General features: G+C 42.6%; 1 protein-coding gene across 1 annotated transcript in view; it reads left to right on the top strand.

The window, feature by feature from the left end:
- MTCL1 (microtubule crosslinking factor 1) overlaps positions 1 to 15295 on the top strand; it is a 49566-nt gene extending 34271 nt beyond the window's left edge. The window contains 5 exon segments of the mRNA XM_019613939.1: positions 1897 to 2202; positions 4850 to 4881; positions 6064 to 6521; positions 6524 to 7623; positions 14081 to 15295. Coding sequence (XP_019469484.1) covers positions 1897 to 2202; positions 4850 to 4881; positions 6064 to 6521; positions 6524 to 7623; positions 14081 to 14290 — 2106 coding nt within the window. The 3' untranslated portion in view covers positions 14291 to 15295.
- Positions 15296 to 21036: the final 5741 nt, after the last annotated feature.

The following is a 21036-nucleotide window of genomic DNA, read 5'->3' as shown; positions in this document are numbered from 1 at the left end:
GCAAGAGTGGTACGCAGTATTAGCAATAGATATGAAAAATAAAAAATATCATGTCAAGCTAATTTCAGAGGACAAGATGACCAGAAATAGCACTTGAGATCTTGGCTATCTGCCTGCAAGACTTCATAATCCCATCTTTGCTTATAATCAAACATTTCCCTGTGTGACAGGAAGCTTCCAAATATTTGCAGGCTTTTGCTGAATATCCTCTCAGATTGCAGTCATGCCCTCCTTTGTGTGGGAGCAATTAGTATTTCTCTGAAGTCCTTCTCCTCAGTGTTTTTCTGTCTGTATTCCATGTATGGTGATACTTGGAGGATGAGGAGACTACACCAGTGTGTATATTTGAACAGAGTCTAAGAGATAACTGAAGCATGTGTGCCAAATTTCCTACTAATGCTTTATGCCTGTCTGCTTTAACATAGCTGATGAATAATGCAAGTATGATGTGAGAGGGAAGCTCACATCAATGTATAAAATATATCAAATACTTTACTCTGGATAGTTACAGGAGTACCACTTGCATATAAAAAAACATGATGACCTACTTCTTTCTGAGCTCAGAGGTTTATTTTTATATTTTCAAGTTCGCTGTCATTTGTTTTCCTTTAGTGAATCTCCCTCCACTGTGCTCCTAAACCTAATTCTGCGCAGATCTCACCAATAAATATTTAAAACCACAGGGATGGTGGTTTACTCCGGGATCTCTTGAGATACACCCTCCAGACTGTACCTTTATAGGACATCTTAAATTAGCTCCTTTTAATAAAACACTTTGAATTTTGTGAATAATAAACAAAACACTGAAGATACACTCATATTTTTGTGCAAGTTCCGCAATTTGGGACCTGGACTAAAATCTGCATTTGATCTACGTTAGGCAGTATGGTGCTGGTTTATTTTTTTTATATGAATACAACATTAGAAGACTGTTTTGTAGGTTTTCAGTCCCCAAGAACCTAGGAAATGAGTTACATTTGCAGGTTATTCTCAGTAACCTTAGCAGGTTGCTCTAGGAAATCATGGGAATTTTGTATCAGATTCCTGCTGTCATTCATTGTGTTTGAATGTACCATTCACCTCACCCACTATAAATTGTATTTACAATTAAAGCAAAAGTTGATCATATAACCTAATTCTAACATTGATGCTAGTTCAGTGTCAATAGCGATTGGTCCTCTCTTCATCCAGTTTTTGCAAATTGTAGAGTGAATAACTTTGATGGTCCTTCTATATAAAAGTATTTTCTTAAAAAATGCTTTACGTGCCTAATTCCTCCCTTTAAAAATTTGTTATTCTTAGAAATAGTCCGTTTTCTAGTTGTGCATTAGGAGTAAACCATCTCTAAAACAAAGCTTTTGCCTTTTGTTAAGAGAAATTTTCTGCCTCTGTAAACAAGATGAGTACATGAAAGCGCAAGTCTTATACTGCTTGTCAGAGGAAAACTTATTTTTGTTTTGATGACACTCAAAGTCACTCACTCTTTGGGTTGTACTTCTTCCACAGTACAATCTTGTATCAGGATTGCTTTTAAATAACAATGTTGAGTTAATTTAAAAATTTAGAAGTCCCTTTAAAAATTGGATTACAGGTAGATGCATGATTTTGTGTGCATTTATGCAGTGTATATATGTATATAGGTAAAGCAAGATGTGTGTAAATAATCAAAAGTAAATATGTATTTAATCATTTGTGAGTAATAGCATCAAAGTCCTATGTCCATCTCCCATTGGAAAAAGACCAAGGGAGCAAAGCCAGAATGCCTGAAGCCATGCAGTGATCTCAGCCAGCCCTCCAGCTCTTTGCATTGCCTTGCTCCTGGGGAAGGATAAGAAATGCATAGCGCCATACGTTGCATGAATAATTGCTGTTCCTTCCAATCTGCTTTGTTCCCAGCTTCAGAAAGAAGTGAGCCCACGAAGAGGAGGGGGCTTTCTATGTGACCAGAAGGAGAGTAACCTTCGTCCATTTACGACCCAGGGGAACCTCCATATGTCCCGTCCGATGGGATCAAGATCCTACTCTGACTCAGATGCCATTCAGTTTGATGACCGGTCGCTGTCCAAGCTGAAGGAGAGCGATAGGTGCAGCGCCACAGAGAACCTCTTCCTGGAGTCTCTGTCTCTTGATTCCCCGGACGAGTCGGAGGAACATCGCACCCGGCAGCTGGAGCGAGAGAAATTTGTGACCGGATTAACAGAAGTACGCGCACTTCTAACTTTTGTCAAGCCTGCCTGTTGTCTTGTGTCAGAATTGGTACCACACTCCTGCTCTCAAAAATGAAACGCTGTCTCGGTCACTGCTCGCAGTTACTCAGTAGGGAATTTATAACAAATGGGGTTTGTTCCTTGTTAGGAGCTGATCAGACCGGTGTGTATAATGTGAGAAACGGGGAGCAAATCTAAAGGCCCCAAAGATTACATCATCTGGTGGCCATTCATATTATGTACGATAACTATATTAGATGTAACATGTTGGCCCAGAGGGTCTTAAATCATCTCATCCAGTTGTAAATAAATATATAAATATGAAGAAGCATGGGCTATACACTGCTAGTAAAACTTGAAGTGCTATAGAGAGCTGCTTCAGGATCCTCCATTGTGGCTGCCTCCTAAATAGGTTAGTGGGAGGAAGTGAGATGAGATGTTGTAAAAATAGAAGTATTCATCATCAGCAAAGTATTTGACCTCAGATTGCACCGTAAAGCTGCAGAGATCCAAAACACCGTGCTAAGAGATGCTGTTGGGCCATAGGGAATGTATCAGAGAGTCATAGAATCATCAAGGCTGGAAAAGATCTCCAAGATCATCCAGTCCAGCCGTCCACCTACCACCAATATTTCCTCACTAAACCATGTCCCTTAGGACAACATCTAAATGGAATATAGTCCGTGTCCTGCTAAAATCTACTCCACAGCACTCTTAGTCTCACTGGATTCAGGTCTTCACAATTTTGTCAGATATTCAGCCTGTGCTCTGAGCACATCAGAGCTTGAGATGGACACATTTATAGCTAACAGGGAAGCAGAAGCTTTCTGGTAAATAATACATCTGCATACTCAGGCTTGAAAATTTTACCACTTTGGAAAAAAGTCTGTCAGCAGGTCAGATGTCAGACTCCCTGCAAAACTAACAAAGTTTTACCTGTGTGTCTTGACTAGAACGTGTAAGCCTGCAAAAACTTGACCAAAGCATTTATTTGAGATGTATAGCATTGTTCCTTAGCTAAAGGATTGGGACATCAAGTTCTCTGAGAAAAAAAAAAAAACAAACAAAAAGATTAAGAATGGCAAGAAGTGTGGCTGCAGTTCTTACGTTTTGGGTAGCTGGCACTGCGTATGCATTCCAATTAGATTTTCCTTCCTCCAGTAGCATAAAATTTTGGGGAGCAATGTGAAATTATGTATTTATTATCTCTCAGCTGATTATTTCATATACATTCAAGTGCTCTGTGTAAAATGTTGATACCACTGTCATTTTGTGTTTCATTCTGATTGCCATTTTCTTTACTTTCAATTCAGCCTGGTAGTTAAGAAACCTTCCCAGATGATTTCCATTTTTAGACATTACCACCACTGACAAAAGCGTTGGCAGCAAAATTAGGTCCTTGGTGATATTTGTATAGCTTCTTCCATTCAAAACATACTTTGGTGAAACCTGTGCAAAGTGATTTTGCCTCGGTGGGTTTGTTCAAGCAAAGCTGATTGGAGTTTAATGAATAGCTTTACTAAGAATGCACAGAGGCAATTGCAGCCCGCTGACTGTTTCTCACCATTGTATTTTCTTTGTGGTACTCATTGTAGCAAAGTCAGTCAGTCCAGCCTTCAGCCTGATTCTCCATTCATTTAGATCAAATTCACTCTGTAATAGCTGCACTGAAGCCAGCAAATTTATTCCAGACTTACACCAGAATAAAACTCTTACTTTTTTTTCTCTGACTCTGGATAAATACCGAAAGGGTATTTGCTGAGTTAAACAGTGCTCTTTTTGGATAATTATAATGAGAAATACGCTTCTGTGTTGGCAGTGGACTTGAATTCATGAGCTTGTATAAAAATAATAAGCACTAATACTCTTTTTTATTCCTGATCGTATTTTGTATTTCCTGTTTTGTTAGAAATGTAAACAATTAAAACAATGACTGCAAAGAAGTTGTTTCAGAAGTATCTATTAAAAAAAAAAAAAACCACCAACAGCTAATTGTCACAGAGAAGTAATTGCCATAAAAATATCTTAATGCCATTAGCAAACTGTAGGTATTCCCCTTATGAAACAAGTAATAGTCTTCCCACGCATTTAATATACCTATCTTAATGGGTTTCAAATGGTGCCATTTGATGGTTCCTAAAAAACATATATTGCAATCTTATGTCAAAGGATCATGTTTTATCTCTTATTTCAGCACATCAAGGCCTCTGACATGAAGCAGATTCATTCCACGAACACATTCGCTTACAAATAAGTAGTCCAAAACAATACATTGTACACGTAGAAAAAAAGACATTTGCAGCTTACTTCTGTTTGAGTGCCAAGTGGGGAAATTGCAAATGGAAGGAAGCTACAAATGTTGTTGTTTTTGTTGTTTTTCCATAGGTATAGGTTCAAGGCTGTAGCATACAGGCTTTCTGTGTGCAGGCTGTCATTCTAATGGGATTGACCATTTTGCTGCCTATGCGCAAAGGGAAGAGTATTCTCAGAGGCAGTTTAAGATTCTCTATCTGAGAGAAAGCTGCTTTTTAAAGCCAGACATACCTGGTGGAACCACCTAGAAGTGAATGACAGCATACCCACAAGTTAATGCCACAAATAGGTTCAGAAATGACTTACACTGTTTGTTTTGTTTTCTTCAGGAGGAAGAAACACACAAAGGAAATCTTCAAAGGTGAATAAAACTTGCAGAAAAAAAGCAGCAAGCAGTCAGATAACCGGAGTTCTGGCTCTCTTGTGCCTAAAGCACAGACCCCAGGCATAGCTGTGCCACCTCCTAATCAGCCAGCAATCCAGATTAATGGATTTAGCCAGGGATTAATTTGTTTCAATATGCTTCTGTTCTGCTCCGATTAACTTGGGCCACATTCAGCTGTGGTGCACAAAGATCGAACTGTCTGAAAGTTCACAATGCTGCTGCTTTGTTATCAGGTAGTACAGACCTGTAGACATAGGTATATAGAGGAAAACCATTGGTGAGGAGGACCTGACATACTCCTGCATGTCCAGGATGTTTTGCTTTGAACTAGTTCTGGTCTGATCTCATGGGTTGAATGCCCATCTGGCCCTAGAGTGCCTTCCTGTGCTTCTGGAGAGTATTTTCCAGGTCATTTTTATCCCTAAATGCAAACTAGAGCATCTCAGTAGGAGATTTGCTTCAAAAGCACACCCATTAAAAGATATCTCATCCAAATTTAGAGACCTCATTGAGCTGACTCTCGTAACTATACTCATTTCTGTTTTTAAGAAGTTCCATTGAGAAAGATTTTTTTGTTGTTTGATTTTTCCTTATAGTGAAGCAGTAGGGCACCTATTGCTTTGTAGGAACTGGTGACACATGGGAAACCAAAAATCCAGTGTTGTCATGTATAGACTCCCTTCTCTCAAAGTACAGCATGCCTGTTAAATGTAACTGCATCTCAGCTGTTCCCAAGCAGTCTCAGAAGTGGGGGTGGACTTGCTGATTTCACAGCAAGTCTGAAAAGCTCTGTATTTGCTTTGAAAATCTGCCTCATATTGTCATAAAGACTCGTTTTCTGTAGATAATATATTTCTGAAATGCACCTTACTGCTGCATATTTCAGACATTTGCCAAGCAGTAATCCATGAGAAAGCAGTAAATTAAGAAGCATTAATAAATTGTTCTGTACTTTTAATAACATATCAGGAATGCTTTCATTTCACAGCTATTTAAAAAAAACAAGAAAAGTGGGTCTAAATGAAAAGAAAGCTAAAGTGGTTTTGTATAGAAGCAGATAGTAAAAGTTGAATTTTCTCAGTCAGTTTTCTGTTGAAAATAGTAGCTCTGTGAGAATTTTCAAGGCTATGAGTGGTACTCTTGTGTTCCTCTTTGCAGGGCAATGTCCGTTTCTTCCATGTCAGAATTCCAGCGCTTAATGGATATTTCTCCATTTCTACCAGAAAAAAACTTGCCTTTATCCAGCAGCAAAGATGACATAACCCCTCCTTTGTCTCCTGACGATCTGAAATACATCGAGGAGTTCAACAAAAACTGGGATTACAGTAGCACCAGGAATCACGGGGGGGGCACTGAAAAGCCTGCAGAAGGGTGGACAGAAAGGACAGAATCTGGGAAAGCTGGGAATGATCCTACTCCAGATCCCTTCCAGGCCTCATCGTGGTACCTCACCACCAGCGTCACAATGACAACCAACACCATGACCAGCCCGGAGCACTGCCAGAAGCAGCCCACAAGGAGTCATGGTGTAACTGAAAAAATGGGAGTTAGGATCTTCCACAGCCCACCAGTGGTCCGTAGGTTTGATAACTCAGTGATAACTGGCAGTGAAGGGAAAACCAAGTGGAGCCGGATTTCCTGTTTTCTATGACTAAAGCTATGGGGAACGTTGCTGAGACAAAAGGTCCTTCCTCCGACATGTTTGGAAGATGGTCTTGTGACCTGACCAAACACCATAAGGATTTTCTGGAGAATGGTCTTCATCCCATTGAACATCCTATTTGCACTACTGTGGGCTTTGCCTCACCCTTGCACGGCTTGGAGATGTCCAAAAACATGAGCGATGATATGAAGGAGGTTGCTTTCTCTGTCCGAAATGCGATACGCTCTAACTCTAATTCAGGAGAGCCTCAGTTTAAAGACACCGCGTGTCAAACCAATGGTATGAGAACAACAGGGACACAGACCACCCAGACCATCAGTGTTGGCTTGCAGACAGAAACCCTGCGCAGTATCACCAGCAGTCCACACAAGTGTCTGACACCAAAGGGGGGGTCCACGCCTGTCTCTTCACCATCCAGAAGCTTGAGAAGCAGGCAAGTGACCCCCGTCATTGAAAAGGTCCAGGCTAAGTTTGAACGCACATGCTGCTCCCCCAAATATGGCTCTCCAAAGCTGCAAAGAAAAATTCTTCCCAAATCAGACCAGCCAAATAACAGGACTTTGCCTGGCACACCTCAGAAAGGATTCAGTGAGTCTGCTTGGGCTCGATCAACTACTACAAGGGAGAGTCCTGTCCATACCACCATCAATGATGGCCTCTCCAGTTTGTTCAACATCATTGACCATAGCCCCACCTTTCATGAGACCTTCCAAAAATGCCCCAGGTCTAGCAGCCGATCCAGGTCAGCAGAACCCAGACCAGAGTTGGGCCCGTTGCAGGAGCCATGTATTAATGCCCGTGGCAGATCACCCAGTCCTCTCCGTTTGGGTACAGAGACACAAAAGGAAGATGGGACTGAGGTGACAAGTATCAGGCAGGACTTATCTGCTCCTCCAGGGTATACACTTACAGAAAATGCTGCCAGGATCTTGAATAAGAAACTTATGGAGCATGCCTTAAAGGAAGAGAGAAGACTACCTTCACACAGCCCACCAAATCTTAGCAATGACAACAGCACAGGAGAAATTGTCAAAGTAGATCCAGGGTCCATAGAGGTAATGAGTTTGTTTGTTTTTCCTCCTATAGCTAAATGCACTCTCCTTTGATCAAATGCATTATGAAGTATCTTACAGTCCTGCCAATTGTTTACACTGAATATCTTAGTCCTGCATGGTACTGCCAGCAAATCCCAGTCATGAAACTATTGGATTATCTCTGAAGAACTTGTTAAAGAATTGAGTGTCTATCCTGACAGCTTATCAGGCTTGAAAATATCAGTAGAGCTTTATCCTTTACAGGATAAAGATGGTTCTCCCCTGAATTACTGGGATAAGGTATTTCTGTTACAAAACACACCATGAATTACAGATGTTCTAGGGTCTCTAGGTCTGAGAAAATTTCTTTTTATGCTGGATGGGAAGGTAGGCTCTTTCTCCTACAGAACAGTGCGTGATAGCAAGTTTGCATGAAAAATAGCTACTTCAGTATCCTGAACCAAAACTTCTGGGCCTTCAGCATACCTTTTCTGGATATATCTGAATAAGTTTGGCTCTGGTCTGTGAATGTGATTAAATGGTATGAATGAATGTGATTAAATAGCATTTGGTATTGATTGTTGCTGCCTCATCATATTAAAAAAAGGAAAAGGAAAAGGAAAAGAAAAAGAAGATAATCAACTAGTCTAAGCATAAACCTACTTAGTGCTTAGGAACTTTATATTGATATTTTGTTGTACTGTCACAAGTGTACCAGCCATCATCTATCTCAGCAGGTATTCCCAAGTACTAGGGGTCAGATCCTCATTTCCAGTAATGTGCTACATCAATCAACCAAAAAAGAGGATGTAATGATGGACAAAGCTCTTTCAGTTACCAAGTTTAAGTCTGTTTCTGGCAAACCTTGTGTGTGAGAGAGTTTTGCCCTGAGGAGCACTGCAGAAGCTGAGTTATGCCAAGCTCTTGCTGGTAGTACAGCATCAGAATGGCACGTGTCCTGCTGGTGTGTTCCCCGGGACACAGGCAGGAGAATTCATCCTCTTGGCTCCATGCCTTCCCTTTAGCATCCCAATGTTTTTTTGGGACAGCTCCTTTTGACCCTAGTGATGTCCCAGAATGCTGTCTGGGACTTGCTGGGTCTACTCCCTACCACTCCTGCATCACGTAGTCTCAAGGGAAGGTACAGACCCCATGTCTTGAGTGCTGACGCTTTTATTCTGCATTTTGCTTTGTATAAGCAACTTTCTTGTGATGGACATGATCAACAGATCATTTGTAGGTGCTGTTGAGGGGACACAATCTTTTTTGCCTAACAGAGCATCCAAAGCTGAGGATATATTCCCTATGTTTAAACAGATGTCAATAAGGAATTCTGTACATTTAAAAAAAAACCATGTGCACATTTTAAGTAATGATGAACGAAAGTAAGCTTTGTGCACAAACCTCAGAATGAACTAAAGACTCATTTATTTCACTCTTTCTCACTATGTATGTATTTTGTTTTTTCTTTGAAATACCGAGAACATACAACTCCTTATTAGAAAGTACATTCTTTACTCTTACAGGTTCAACTCAGCTTTGCCTTCCAGGCATCACTGAAAGCTCTTGATTTCCTCCTGCATCTTTTAAATGTCTCAGCAGATTCAAATATAAATAAATGGATGTCATCCCACACCACCACAAATTGCTGCTGGCAAAATACAACCAGCGTCAGTACCTGAGTTTGATGCATGGAGAGATTTACGTCAATGCTGTTTAGTAAAATCTCATTGACCATCAGCCTGGCAAAAATTTGCCCTTGTTTGTGAATTCTCAGTATCTTCTGCCTAATTTTTTGAGTTCCAAGCCTCAGAGCTAAGCTTTGCTCTTCCTTGCAACTCTTACCCAGTTGTTATGACTGCTGTCTGGATGCACAGGTGCATTGAAAAGGAAGGTGATGGGCAGTCACACGATAGGCTTATCTTTTCCTATGTGAGTTGATGCTTTATAATATGCTCTTAATGAAGTGTGGGTTCACTGCTGCAAACAATACCGCAAATGCCTTTAGACTTTGTACATACCTTGGGTTACTTCTGTATTATCCTGGCCACATAAATCATACTTTACAAAACATAGAACATAGCACATGATGATTGAGGAGGAGGCAGGCTGTGCTTGGGGCAGCCCCAGTGTCAGTGCTCCCCTTGCCACCCTCCTGCAGATCCCTGCACAGCTTCTCCATCACCTGTTTGCTTCTGGCCAAGATAAGTGACCTCACAACAGGGCGCCTTCTTTTTTTCTGCAGTCATAGCATGGTATATTGATGACTTTTAAACTTGCATGGAGCACCTCTTGGTGATTTTTTCTTAATTTGAGCTTCTGGATGCTTTAGTTACGCAATTAACTTTTATATTACTGCTGCAATGTGAAGTCTAGTTCATATGTATATTTATACATTCACATACATATGTATGTATGCGTGTGAGTGTATATGCATACATAACAATAATAAGTGTATTTTCTGACTTGCCCAGAGCTGCTTACAAATAAATTCATATCAAGCCTAGCCTAGAAGTCTCTTACCCTGCTAATTCACCAAACCACCATCTTACTTGCATATCATGGGATTTACAAATGTTACCATTAAAAAATGCAGAATAATTTTCCCTAACTAACAACATAGAAGCAGCATGAGTGTTCTTCTCCTCTGACTAGCAAGGGCATAAATGACAGAGGTGACACACCTGTCCCAGTCAGAGGGCTCAGACCCATTTCTGAAGACAGCGCTGCGGAAGGACCGTCCCCAAGGATCCACATAGAGGGCGGAGCAGTGGACGCGCACTTGCTACTGAACGGCTCAGCATTGGAGGGGGAATGTTGCAGAGAAGGGGAGGCGATGCCAGGATTAAAGAGCTTTTGCTCTGTTTGAGTCTCTCTCCCAGAGTCACTGTTAAATAGGAACAGGAAAGAAGTCTGAGGCAAAGAGTTGTCATGAAACCTTTAGAAAGGCTTCTGAGCAACATAAATATAAGTGGGTTTTTTGCTTTTTAAAGATTTCCTAAGCAGAAATTCTCTCTCAAAATCAGACGAAGGAAAAAAAGACACAGCTTTATTCCTATTTCATGGTAACATCATTTTTCCTATAGCCTTAATCAAGATTGGCAAAGGATAATGGATGTCTTTCTCTGCTGAGTAGAAATGTTTGGATTGTCTAATGCTCTGTCCTTCTAGACTGTGCCAGGATTGTAAAGGATTGATGTGTTCACTTCCTTCCTTTCTGAATCTTTTTCTGCTGGTGGCTTATCCTTTAGTTTTATTATTAGTTTCCCTCTGGTACAGCGGTAACATGATCTGAATGGGTGGTAACATCTGGAGACTTCTTTGCTGGCATGAAACCCTCTCTTAAGAAAAAAAAAATATATTGATTAAAACAGTTCTTTCCAACCTACTTGCTTTCTTTTTCTTTTCTGTCTGTTCTGTCCAGAACCAAACTGTCTTATTAACTGCCCCCTGGGGACTCTAACCCTGCCTGCCTCACTGCTGTAAGTCCTTTCTACCTTGTTTCCACAACTTTCTGAAAGTGGTCACTTTGAACAAGTGTGGTATTGAAAGGAAATAAATGACCCCAGCCACAGTGGTGCTCACCTGACATCTCCGTGTAGTCCTTTGTACAAAATGATCTGGGAGTGCTCAGAATGGAAACCTCCTGTGGTAGCATGGGCTGGGAGTGTGCATGGTCATGGAGAAGTGACACAGGTCAGAATTTGTGTGGATGGGTTTTTGTGGTTTTAGTTTTTTTTTTGTTTTTGTTTTTGTTTTTGAAGAGCAGTTTACAGTATCCAAAAATATTGGGAGGATATTCAGATTTTTAACATCTTTTTTTTTAATCACTTCACACTCCTGTGTGCGGCTTCTGGCTGCTGTGTTCCCTTAGGCTGTGTCTGTAGCAGCAGGTGGAGAGGGCTGGGGAAGGGGTCTCAAGCACCAGCCTGTGGCTGACAGTCATATTTCATCATTAAGCTGCTTCCAGTTTTGGCCAGTGCCAGCTGGCTGGCTGGACCATTCACTCAGCCTCAGAGCCAGAAAATTGCCTGTTTTATGTATTTATTCAGTAGGCATAGCCACAGTGGCTGGCAGCCTGACCTAGGAAATAGCTAGAAACTAAAACTGAGACCTTCTTTCCCAAATCCAGGCTAAGAGGTGCTGCTTCTCCACCCACTCCTCAAGTAACCATCAAAGTAAATCACCCCTAGGACGTCAGATTTTTTCAACATTGCTAGTTTTTGCAGCTGCACATGTTAAGGGAGGACATTTGGGAGTTCAAAAACCGCTCCTGACAGTTCCCTTTAGATGGCTTGATTTCCTTAATACACTCTGAGAAAGTTAGCATCTGCCCTTGGGTTCTGCTTGGCATCCAACATGATACCTACAGCACTAGGTTGTTGGTTCCTCCTCTGCAAGCTGGCAGTGTAGCATGGTGTTGTGCTGGGCAAGTGCATGGCACTAAGAAGATAGGATAAGCCTAATCCTGCCATTCTGAACAAGCTGGCCAACATCTGTGGGTATGCTCCATCCTTGGAGGTGTTCAAGACCAGGTTGGATGGGGCTTTCTGCAGCCTGATCTAGTGGGAGATGCCCCTGCCCATGGTAGGGGGTTGGGACTGGGTGGTCCCTAAGGTCCCTTCTAACCCAAACCATTCCGTGCTTTAAAGACACCTACCAACTGGGTGGCAGCAGTGGAAATAAATATTGTTACCACACTGCTGACTCTCATTTACTGCTGTGAAACCAGGATAAAGCAGCCAGAAGCAAGCAGCACTATAAAGATGCCATTTTAAGCTTCTGGTTAGAGGGAGTCAAAGGCAAAGCCCACAAATCACACAGCCTGGATTAATCATGTTGCATGGCCAGTAGGAACGGCTATGCATACAGATTCCAAACATGAGTGGCAGCTCTCAGACCCCAGGAGCAATGGGATAGGGTGAAGTAAGGACATGGAGTCAGATTTCTCCTAAGCACTGGTTTATGTTTCAGCGAGGGCCATGTCTGCGCTTGCAGCACAGGGCTGGGGGGAGAGGATGTGCAGTGAAGATGCATGTGTAGGCCCGAAGCCATGGTCTAGCGCCCGCCTGGTGCTCCTGCTGCCCAGCACTGAGAGCTGAGAGGCACGGCTCTGCCTGGCAATGGGCTGCAGCTGAGCTGGTCGCGTACTGCTCAAAGACACTGAGCTCTGGCCCTTCACAGAGGCTTCCCTGTCCCAACCCTCTGAGGCACTCTCCACAGACTGCAGGCACCTGCACAGGCTCCATTTCCAGTACTACTGCTCCATGTCTTTGAAATCATTATCTGTCATGTAACATCCCAGCCCAACCAAGTTCGATGGCATATCACCATGTTTGTTCACTGCCCATCATATCATGTTACCTAACCCAATATTCTCCATTCCCTTCTCTGTTTGAAATTCTGCACCGAGTCTGCTGCTTCCGACTGTGTTGTATTACTCCTCCCTTGGCTTCCCTTTGGCTTACTGTGCCAGAGCTTGTCTTTTGCATTGTGTCACTCCTGATCTCTCTCTTCATTTACCACCAGCTTGTATTCTGTTTTATAGACTGATATTTATTTAACTCTCTTCAATGTATGCAGATCTGTAGATTGACAGACTCCTCTGACTTGTTTTGATAAATGCAGAAGTATGCAGAGAAATTCAGAATTTTTACTTTACAAGCCAAGCTTGCTCCCACAGTCAGTCACCTTGATGCAGTGACAACAGAGAGTCAGGCAGGAAGCCTGGCTGTGCATTTAGCAGAGCCCATAAATACAAGAAGCAATTATCAACCTAGTGCCAGTGTTAAAAATGACAAGTGCATATGATTTCTATGATATCTAGTAGGACAGGTAGTCTGAACAGTGGAAAACTGGTGGAGAAATATAATTTCAGTTTTCCTCCATTTCTGAAAATGTCATCTTTAATGTACAGTAACACTGATTCCTGTAATTCAAGCAAAAACAGCTGGCAGTGAGGAGTGATGTTCCAGAAGTTGAAATTTAGAGGTAAGCCTCATCCTTAATCCAGCTGAAGGTGGTCACAGCTGGTCCTACAGACGTTATTCTTCTACTAAGAAGTCTTTCCTGCATGTGAGTCTGAAACCTGAGGCAGACAGGAGTCAGTAGTTGATTTTCACCTCACTTCCAAATGCCAGACCTGGCCTACACTTGGAGCAATGCAATGAGTATAATGCATTATCATGATATTATCATGCAAATGTATTTTTCTAGTTCAGAAAGAATTAGTAAATGGAAGCTTGTCTGCTACTTCAGTTCATCCCAGACCTCTTTCTTTCATTCTCTCCTTATCTGTTCCATAAATCATGAACATGTACACAAATATCGGAGCCCGTACACAGAAAGACGTTCACTGCTTGCTTTTGTCCTGTGACATGACAGATGCTTGAATTCTACTTATTTTTTAATTCTTTACTCATCCAGGTGGCCTCTAATGCTAGTCACTAACCACTGTTTTGCTCTTTTGGCTGCCAAGGAACTGCCTTGTTCTGCACTAGCCCCATCCCTTGAGCCCTGCTTCTCCCGGCCAGAGAGACCAGCGAACCGGCGCCCACCATCCCGATGGGCTTCACATTCCCCTACTGCCTCACAGTCACAGTCAACTGGAGACCTGACTTCCTCAAAGGAAAGTGGAGGCAAGGAGCCGCCAGCGGAGGCTGTGAGCCAGGGAGACCAGTCGGCGTGAGCGGCTGCAGGCACCGCGCCAGGGCTGGCCTCTGCAGGGGGCCTGACGGAGAAGTCCCGTAGTGGAGGTCAAAGAATGTTCTCAAACGCAGCTGCTGAATGTCCGACCCGTGAAACCGAGGTGTTTCTAGAATGAAACAGTTAATGTGCCTGTAATAACTTAATTTTTTTCATAGCTGAGAAAACTATTTTTGTCTCCATCTTTTCTACATACAGTATATTAAACAAAAAAAAAAGGTAAAAATGATATAAAGTAAGATTTAAAATAAAATGTAAATTAAGTTTTAAGGGAATTTGAATACGTGCTCACGCTCTCTCCAAATACTGACTGCCTTTCGGTTATATTTGCACTGTTATTTTTTCTGTTTCAGTTTGGGTTTTTTGGGTTGTTTTTGTTTTTGTTTTTGTCATGTGAAACTAGAGTCTTAAGTTAATTTTATTCTATTTTAATGTCAGTGTTATCAGTTTTTAAATGTAAGTTTCTTAAAGGTGCTTCGACTGTCTGAAGCAATACCTTTTAAGTAGTGAAGAAAGCCATTAAGCTAGTTCACTAGAATTGTATTAGCTGAAATGGAGGGGAATACAGGTAAACACAAGAAAAAGTGTAAAAAAAGAATGCCTCAGAAAGTCGTATGGCGTTAGCTGTAAAATACACCTACGATACTTGACTTGCATGCCTCTGGGTCCTCGCACTTTAGTGCATGTACATACTGCTACTGTACTTCTGCCGTCACATAAACGTGAGTCCATCTGTTCCACTGTAATATTGTCGTGAATTTACCTGTACTGTACTTTTATTGTTGATATTCTTGCATTGACTATACAAAAGGAGTTTTTAAATTATTGTTAGCAGTTCAACTGGCTATGTACAGTGTTTACTGAGAACTTCTTTCATTTTGGGAAAACCATTGAGAACTCTGGGCATACCAACTTGTAACTGGCCTTGTTTAGGAGTCTGTCGGAGACCATGTGAAGTGGAAATAAAACCCTCAGTATTTACAAGTTGGTCGAGGGCTTCTTGGTGTTTATTTCTGATGGTACTTCCCAAGTTCATTTTACTTAGGAGAAGCAGCTCCCAAACTCTGCCTTTATTCATAGGGGAAGAAAATATTTCTTTATCCTGTTCACTCAGGATGAGAGGTAATGGCTTCAAGTTGAACCGGACGAGGTTCAGGCTGGATATCAGAAAAAAATTCTTCTCAGAAAGAGTGGCACAGACTGCTCGGGGGGTGGTGGGGTCACCGTTCCTGGAGGTGTTCAAGAACTGTATGGATATGGCACTGAGGGCTGTTCCAACCTTAATGGTTCTATGACAGGAAATAAACCGTGGCAAAGCCAAATATCCTGTGCTCCGGAGACTCATGCGAGAAGTACTGGATTGGGCCATGGGAAGGTCTCCAAATTTCTTCACTGAACTCTGCATAATAGCTTGCTCATTGAGATAGCAGGGCTTATCTCCTCAATCCCTCTTGAGGTGATATTGCTTGTTGCTTTCTGTCATTCATGTGAGTGAGAAACAGCCAGCTGAATAAGGTATCAAAAACCTCTGTCTAATCTTAGTGCAAATTTATGTCACGTCCACATCGGACTTGCATAAAACAAGTGGCTAGCACTGGGAACTAAGTGCCCTCCTACGAGGGGGAACCTCCCTGTCAGTTCTGCCTGGCACCATCTGTTTGGCCACACACTTTCTCTGGGAGCCTCAGGTCTGCTCTGACTAGTTATCTCAGGGCTGAAGTGGCTCATTCCCGCTTGATTTCCCTTGCCAAGGCTTTCTGATGCTCGTTTACTTAAGAACACCATCTGGGATCCCTAGAAGCCTTCCTCGTTAGCTCTGCTGAGCGTTAAGTCCTTCTCATCCTGTCCTGCTGCTGGCTTTCTAGGAACTTTAATTCAGCTGTTAGATGAGAGCAAACCCCAACTCTTGGGACAGCTCCCAAGCTCCACCTGCTTGAGGTCTTATTTCTGCCACAAATTAGGTCTGTGACTATTAAGTCAAAATTGAGATGTCCACCTCAGGGTTATCATTATGAAAATTGCTGCTTACTGAGACCCACAGTAACTGAAAAGTCCTATTTTCTGGTGCCCCCATCAAATGAAGTGGTATCCAGTGCTGCTCATGGGTAGTAATGCTGCTATCGTTTGTAAATTATCTTCATAGATATCGCAAACCCTTGCTGTTAACATTTTTCATTGGCCTCCCCGGATGTCTGAATCCTTAAAATCATACACAGAGTCCACCTCACTTATTTTTCCAGAGCTTGAAAATCTTGTGGCTGCAGCACTTCCATGACTTGTTGCCAAAATTTCAGTTTGGGCAGGGAAAGAGGAGCGTGCACAAGAGCTGCTCAGAAGGTCAAAGTAGAGTCACAGTGTTTATTAAAGAAGGCTTAAACCACAAATGAAAGATCCTTGTTTATTTCCAAAATCTTAATTACCAGCAGCAGCTTTGAAGGCAGAGGGGGAGGATTCACTGCTCCCTTAAAAGCTGTTTTTCCTACATGAAGCAAGTTGGAAGTTGCAAATGAACAAGCAATGCTAGACACCAGCGAGCAGAAATGCTGTTCTGCTTCTTGTGACAGCTGTAATTTTTTTTAATGATTCAGGTGGCTGATGTGTAGCTTTAAGACCAGGAAATGACATTTGCCTTTCAAATCAAGGATATGCCAGCCTGGAGAATTAGCTACTTGCCAGTCTGAAATAGGAAGGGATATGGGGATAAGCAGCTACCTGTGGTTTGTCAGGTAAACTGCTTATGGGACAGCAGGGGTTGCACAGGAGAGCAGAGCAGGAAGGAGGAGGTTAAGCACACATAGAAATTCTGTGTATGACCTTAAAAAGAATCACATTAATTAAACATAGGTTCCTTTCTAGTCTAATTAGCAACTCCAGTGACATAAAAAATGTCTCATGTTTCTACTGGGCTCTTTAGAAACACCAGGGCTTTTATCTTCCCATACTGCTGCTGGTGAGGTTGGGGGATTTTTTCCACTCCCATTACTCCATCACTTTCGGTAATTACTAACATAAATCATAACATAAATAATGGGTCTATGGTCATTCTGAGGTTATTTTAAAAGATTCTAAGACAAAATAGAAAGCCTTTTCAGAAGGTCTGTGGCTCACTCCATGTCTGTATGGTAGCTGAATTATTGCCTCATGAATAATCAGGGCAGGAGAAGCCTTGAAAATTGTCACACAAATTAGTTTAAGGGGATCCAGATGCCTCTGCTATAGATTCTCCTGACAAGGCTGACAGAGATAGAAATCATAGAATCATAGAATGTTTTGTATTGGAAGGGACCTCAAAGCCCACGCAGCCCCCACTGTGCCATGTGCAGGGCTTCCCCTCAAGCAACTCAGCTGCCCAGGGCCCCATCCGACCTGGCCTTGAGCGCCTCTAGGGATGGGGCAACACAGCTTCTCTAGGCAGCTGTGCCAGCACCTCACCATGCTCTGAGTAAAGAATTTCTTCCTAGTGTCCAATTAAAATTTCTCCTCTTTTCTTTTAAAACCATTCCTCCTTGTCTTATCACGCTCAAACTGTGTAAAATGTTGGAACACCTCCTGTTTGTTAGCTCCCTTCAAGTACTGGAAGGCCATAGTGATGTCTCCCCAATGCCTTCTCTTCTCCAAGCTGAACATGCCCAGCTCCCTCAGCCTGGTAGGAGCGGGTATGCACTACCCATCCCAGCACCACTTCCGTCTGTGTAGAGGAACCCCCATGTATACAAGGTGTGTATCTTCCCCCCTTACTCTCCCGAATATCTGGAGCCCCCAAGCTGCCTCGTGCTCCCTTTGGAGGTACCACATCTCCTGTTTGATCTCTGTTCACCTGCTTTGACTTCCTTTGAAGTAAATCACTGCAGCCTCACAGAGTACTATTAAGCAGTTGAGTACATATAATTTTCATATGAAATGACAGCTAATGTCTTTTCAGTCTCCACATACCCCAGCCTGCTTTCTGGAGAGGCTTAATGGCTCTGAGCAAAGTCTGCTTCCCTTCCCTGTTTATCATCCTCTTATCCATCTTGCTGGAGGATGAGACACACTGCCCTCAGGTCTGGGTGAGGGAGATTACTGCCCTGCTATTGGTGTCTTTGAATTAAAAAAAATCAACATCTGTTGCTCAGAATGACTTTTTTTTTTTCCCTTAGCAGAGCAGAGATAGGACTTTGCCTTTCATTACTCATTCTTTTCTGGTGCACAAACACCTTCTGAAGGCGCCAACCAATATCAGTATCATCTGAAAAATTGGCAACAGAAATCCTGAGAACACTCAGTGATCAGGGCAAGATTTTTTGGGTGAGGGATGGCACAAACCCAGCAGGACCTCTCCACTTGGAGCTGGCACAAAGGAAGGCACTGCTCTCTGAGGCAGAGGAAGGACTGGGGTCGCACAGACCCAAGAAGCCCTTCAGACGTTCCCTGGTCTGGCAGCCACCAGATATGGGCTGGAGCTGCAGGAGGTCACGGGTTGGGTGGCACAAATTCTCCCCTGATTGTCAGCTGGGAACAGGCCCACCATATCCCAAGGCTGGTCTGCAGATGGTGGACTGAGATCTGAGAAGGGAAAAAAACCTGCAAATAGATGGATATCTTAATAAGAAGAAAAAAAGTTGTTTGGATATTGAGTTTTACACGTCTCTTGCTGGCAGTAAGTCTGGCTGAGCAATGTAAGCAGATACCACACTAGGGGAAGAGCGTAGCTAGGCTGCACAATGTGAATTTTATTAAATGCCAGGACCAGTAAATTTTGTTTTGTCTTGCTAAATCCCAATCTTTTTTTAATATACTATAATGGGATTTTTTAATCTCTACAGTAAAACTTTAGATGAGGTTTACACAGAAACTGTCGTGGACATGGGTACATTCCTCATTCTGCAGCTGCTTCTCTCCCTGCTGTAATCCCTCTGGGTCAGACTGCAGCACAGAGAGCTGCTTGCAAGTGGACAAGCTCATCCCAAAGGCACTGCTCAACTGGCTTGGACTTCTTGTGGTTTTGGTTGGAAGCAAACTGGCCTCAAGATACCACGCTCTGCAAGTAGGCACCATTTTTGGATGCTGAAAAAGCTGGAACTGGTGATAGGAGAGGAGCCACCCATAATTTTATCTCCCAAGAACTGCAATGCCAAGTTCTTAGGCAATTAAGAATATAAGTCTCACTGATTTCTTTCTCATGTAAGTGGCTTAGGTAACTTAGATGCATGGGAAATTTTTATCGCAAGTCTCCTTCCAGTACCTGACCCATAGGGAGTTTATAAGCAGGAGGGAACCAACATGTTTACATGGTCTGAGAGTGGTGGGACAAGGGGGAATGGCTTTAAGCTAAAAGAGGGGAGATCTAGGTTAGATGTTAGGAAGAAATTTTCTACTCATCAGGGTGTGAGGCGCTGGAACAGCTGCCCAGAGAAGCTGTGGTACCCCATCCTTGGAGGCACTCAAGGCCAGGTTGGATGGGGCCCTGGACAGCTGAGCTGCTGGGGGGCAGCCCTGCCCATGGCACGGGGTGGGACTGGGTGGGCTTTGAGGTCCCTTCCAACCCAAAGCATTCTATGATTCTATTATTCTATTATTCTGACTATGGCTCCAGACTGTTAGTGTTTAAAACATGGACTTAATTCCTGATACTGTCTTAGAGAAGACATGCATTGTATTGTTCTCTGCTAGATTTTCTGCACACTGCAATGGTAGGACAGGAAAAAATCCACTTTGCATATATGAATGAGAGGAAGAACAATGAAGGCCATGATTTTGTCACAACTATTTCCATGACAAAACCAAAGACTTCTGAGGGGGTATTTTCTTAGTACAATGTCACCGTGTTTTGTCATGGAAATCACATCTTAGGCAAAATCAAAGCCCTGCCTTCACAAATGTCTGTGTTTCCCTCAGTCTGTGATGCTTCTGACAACATCAGAACTTCACAACTTGCACATAAAATGCAAGTTGAACACATCATGTTCTACAGGCTTCTTAAATGTTTTACAAATAGGAATGGATGTGCAGTTATATTGAAAAAAAAAAAAAAACTTATTAAAGGCATTTTCTATAAGGTAATAGAGCAATGCAGTAGCTAAGAGAAAAGAAGCAATAAGAATTGTAGAACAGCAGAACTAACACGTGGGAACCAGCATTCAGGCTGTGTTTAGGGAGTAACAGGCCTAATGGTGGTTTCCCTGAGATCAAGCCTGTGACCATGGCTCAGTGGAAGCAAACCGTGAGCTGTGCTGCAGTACGTGAGACCTCATGAGGCATAGACCTTGCCTGCAATAGTACTGACAGTGACAGCATCTGTCAGAATCAGCCCCTTTGGCTGGCAGGAAACCCAACACTGACAGAGCCATTCCCTACTGGACTTGTTAAACAGCCTTGAGTTTGCACAGCCAGAGCTTGTCCTGCCAAGGGTGACATCCTGTAATGGCAATGGTCCTGGAGATGATTTCCCCTAGAGGGTGGGAGTGGGACGCCATTCCTGAATTACACAGCCTTTTCACATCAGCAAGCAGAATCATTTTCAGAAGCTGGTATAACTTGTTCACGTGCAGCCTAATCTGTTCTAGGTGTTCTGTTCATTGCAGGGGAGTTGGACCAGATGGCCTTTAAGGGTACCTTCCAACCAATTCTATGATGATGATCCTACATCAGTATTACCATCTCCCTTTTACTCAGCAAATAGTGTCTCTTTCCAGCACAGAGCTAAATAATTTAGCAGCAGTGTTTCCCTGCTTTGCAGAATCTGGCTGA

This window comes from Meleagris gallopavo, chromosome 3, assembly GCF_000146605.3.
Source record: "Meleagris gallopavo isolate NT-WF06-2002-E0010 breed Aviagen turkey brand Nicholas breeding stock chromosome 3, Turkey_5.1, whole genome shotgun sequence".
Classification (NCBI taxonomy): domain Eukaryota; kingdom Metazoa; phylum Chordata; class Aves; order Galliformes; family Phasianidae; genus Meleagris; species Meleagris gallopavo.
The sequence above is the reverse complement of the archived record's forward strand: the minus strand, read 5'-3'. Positions and strand labels throughout refer to the sequence as shown.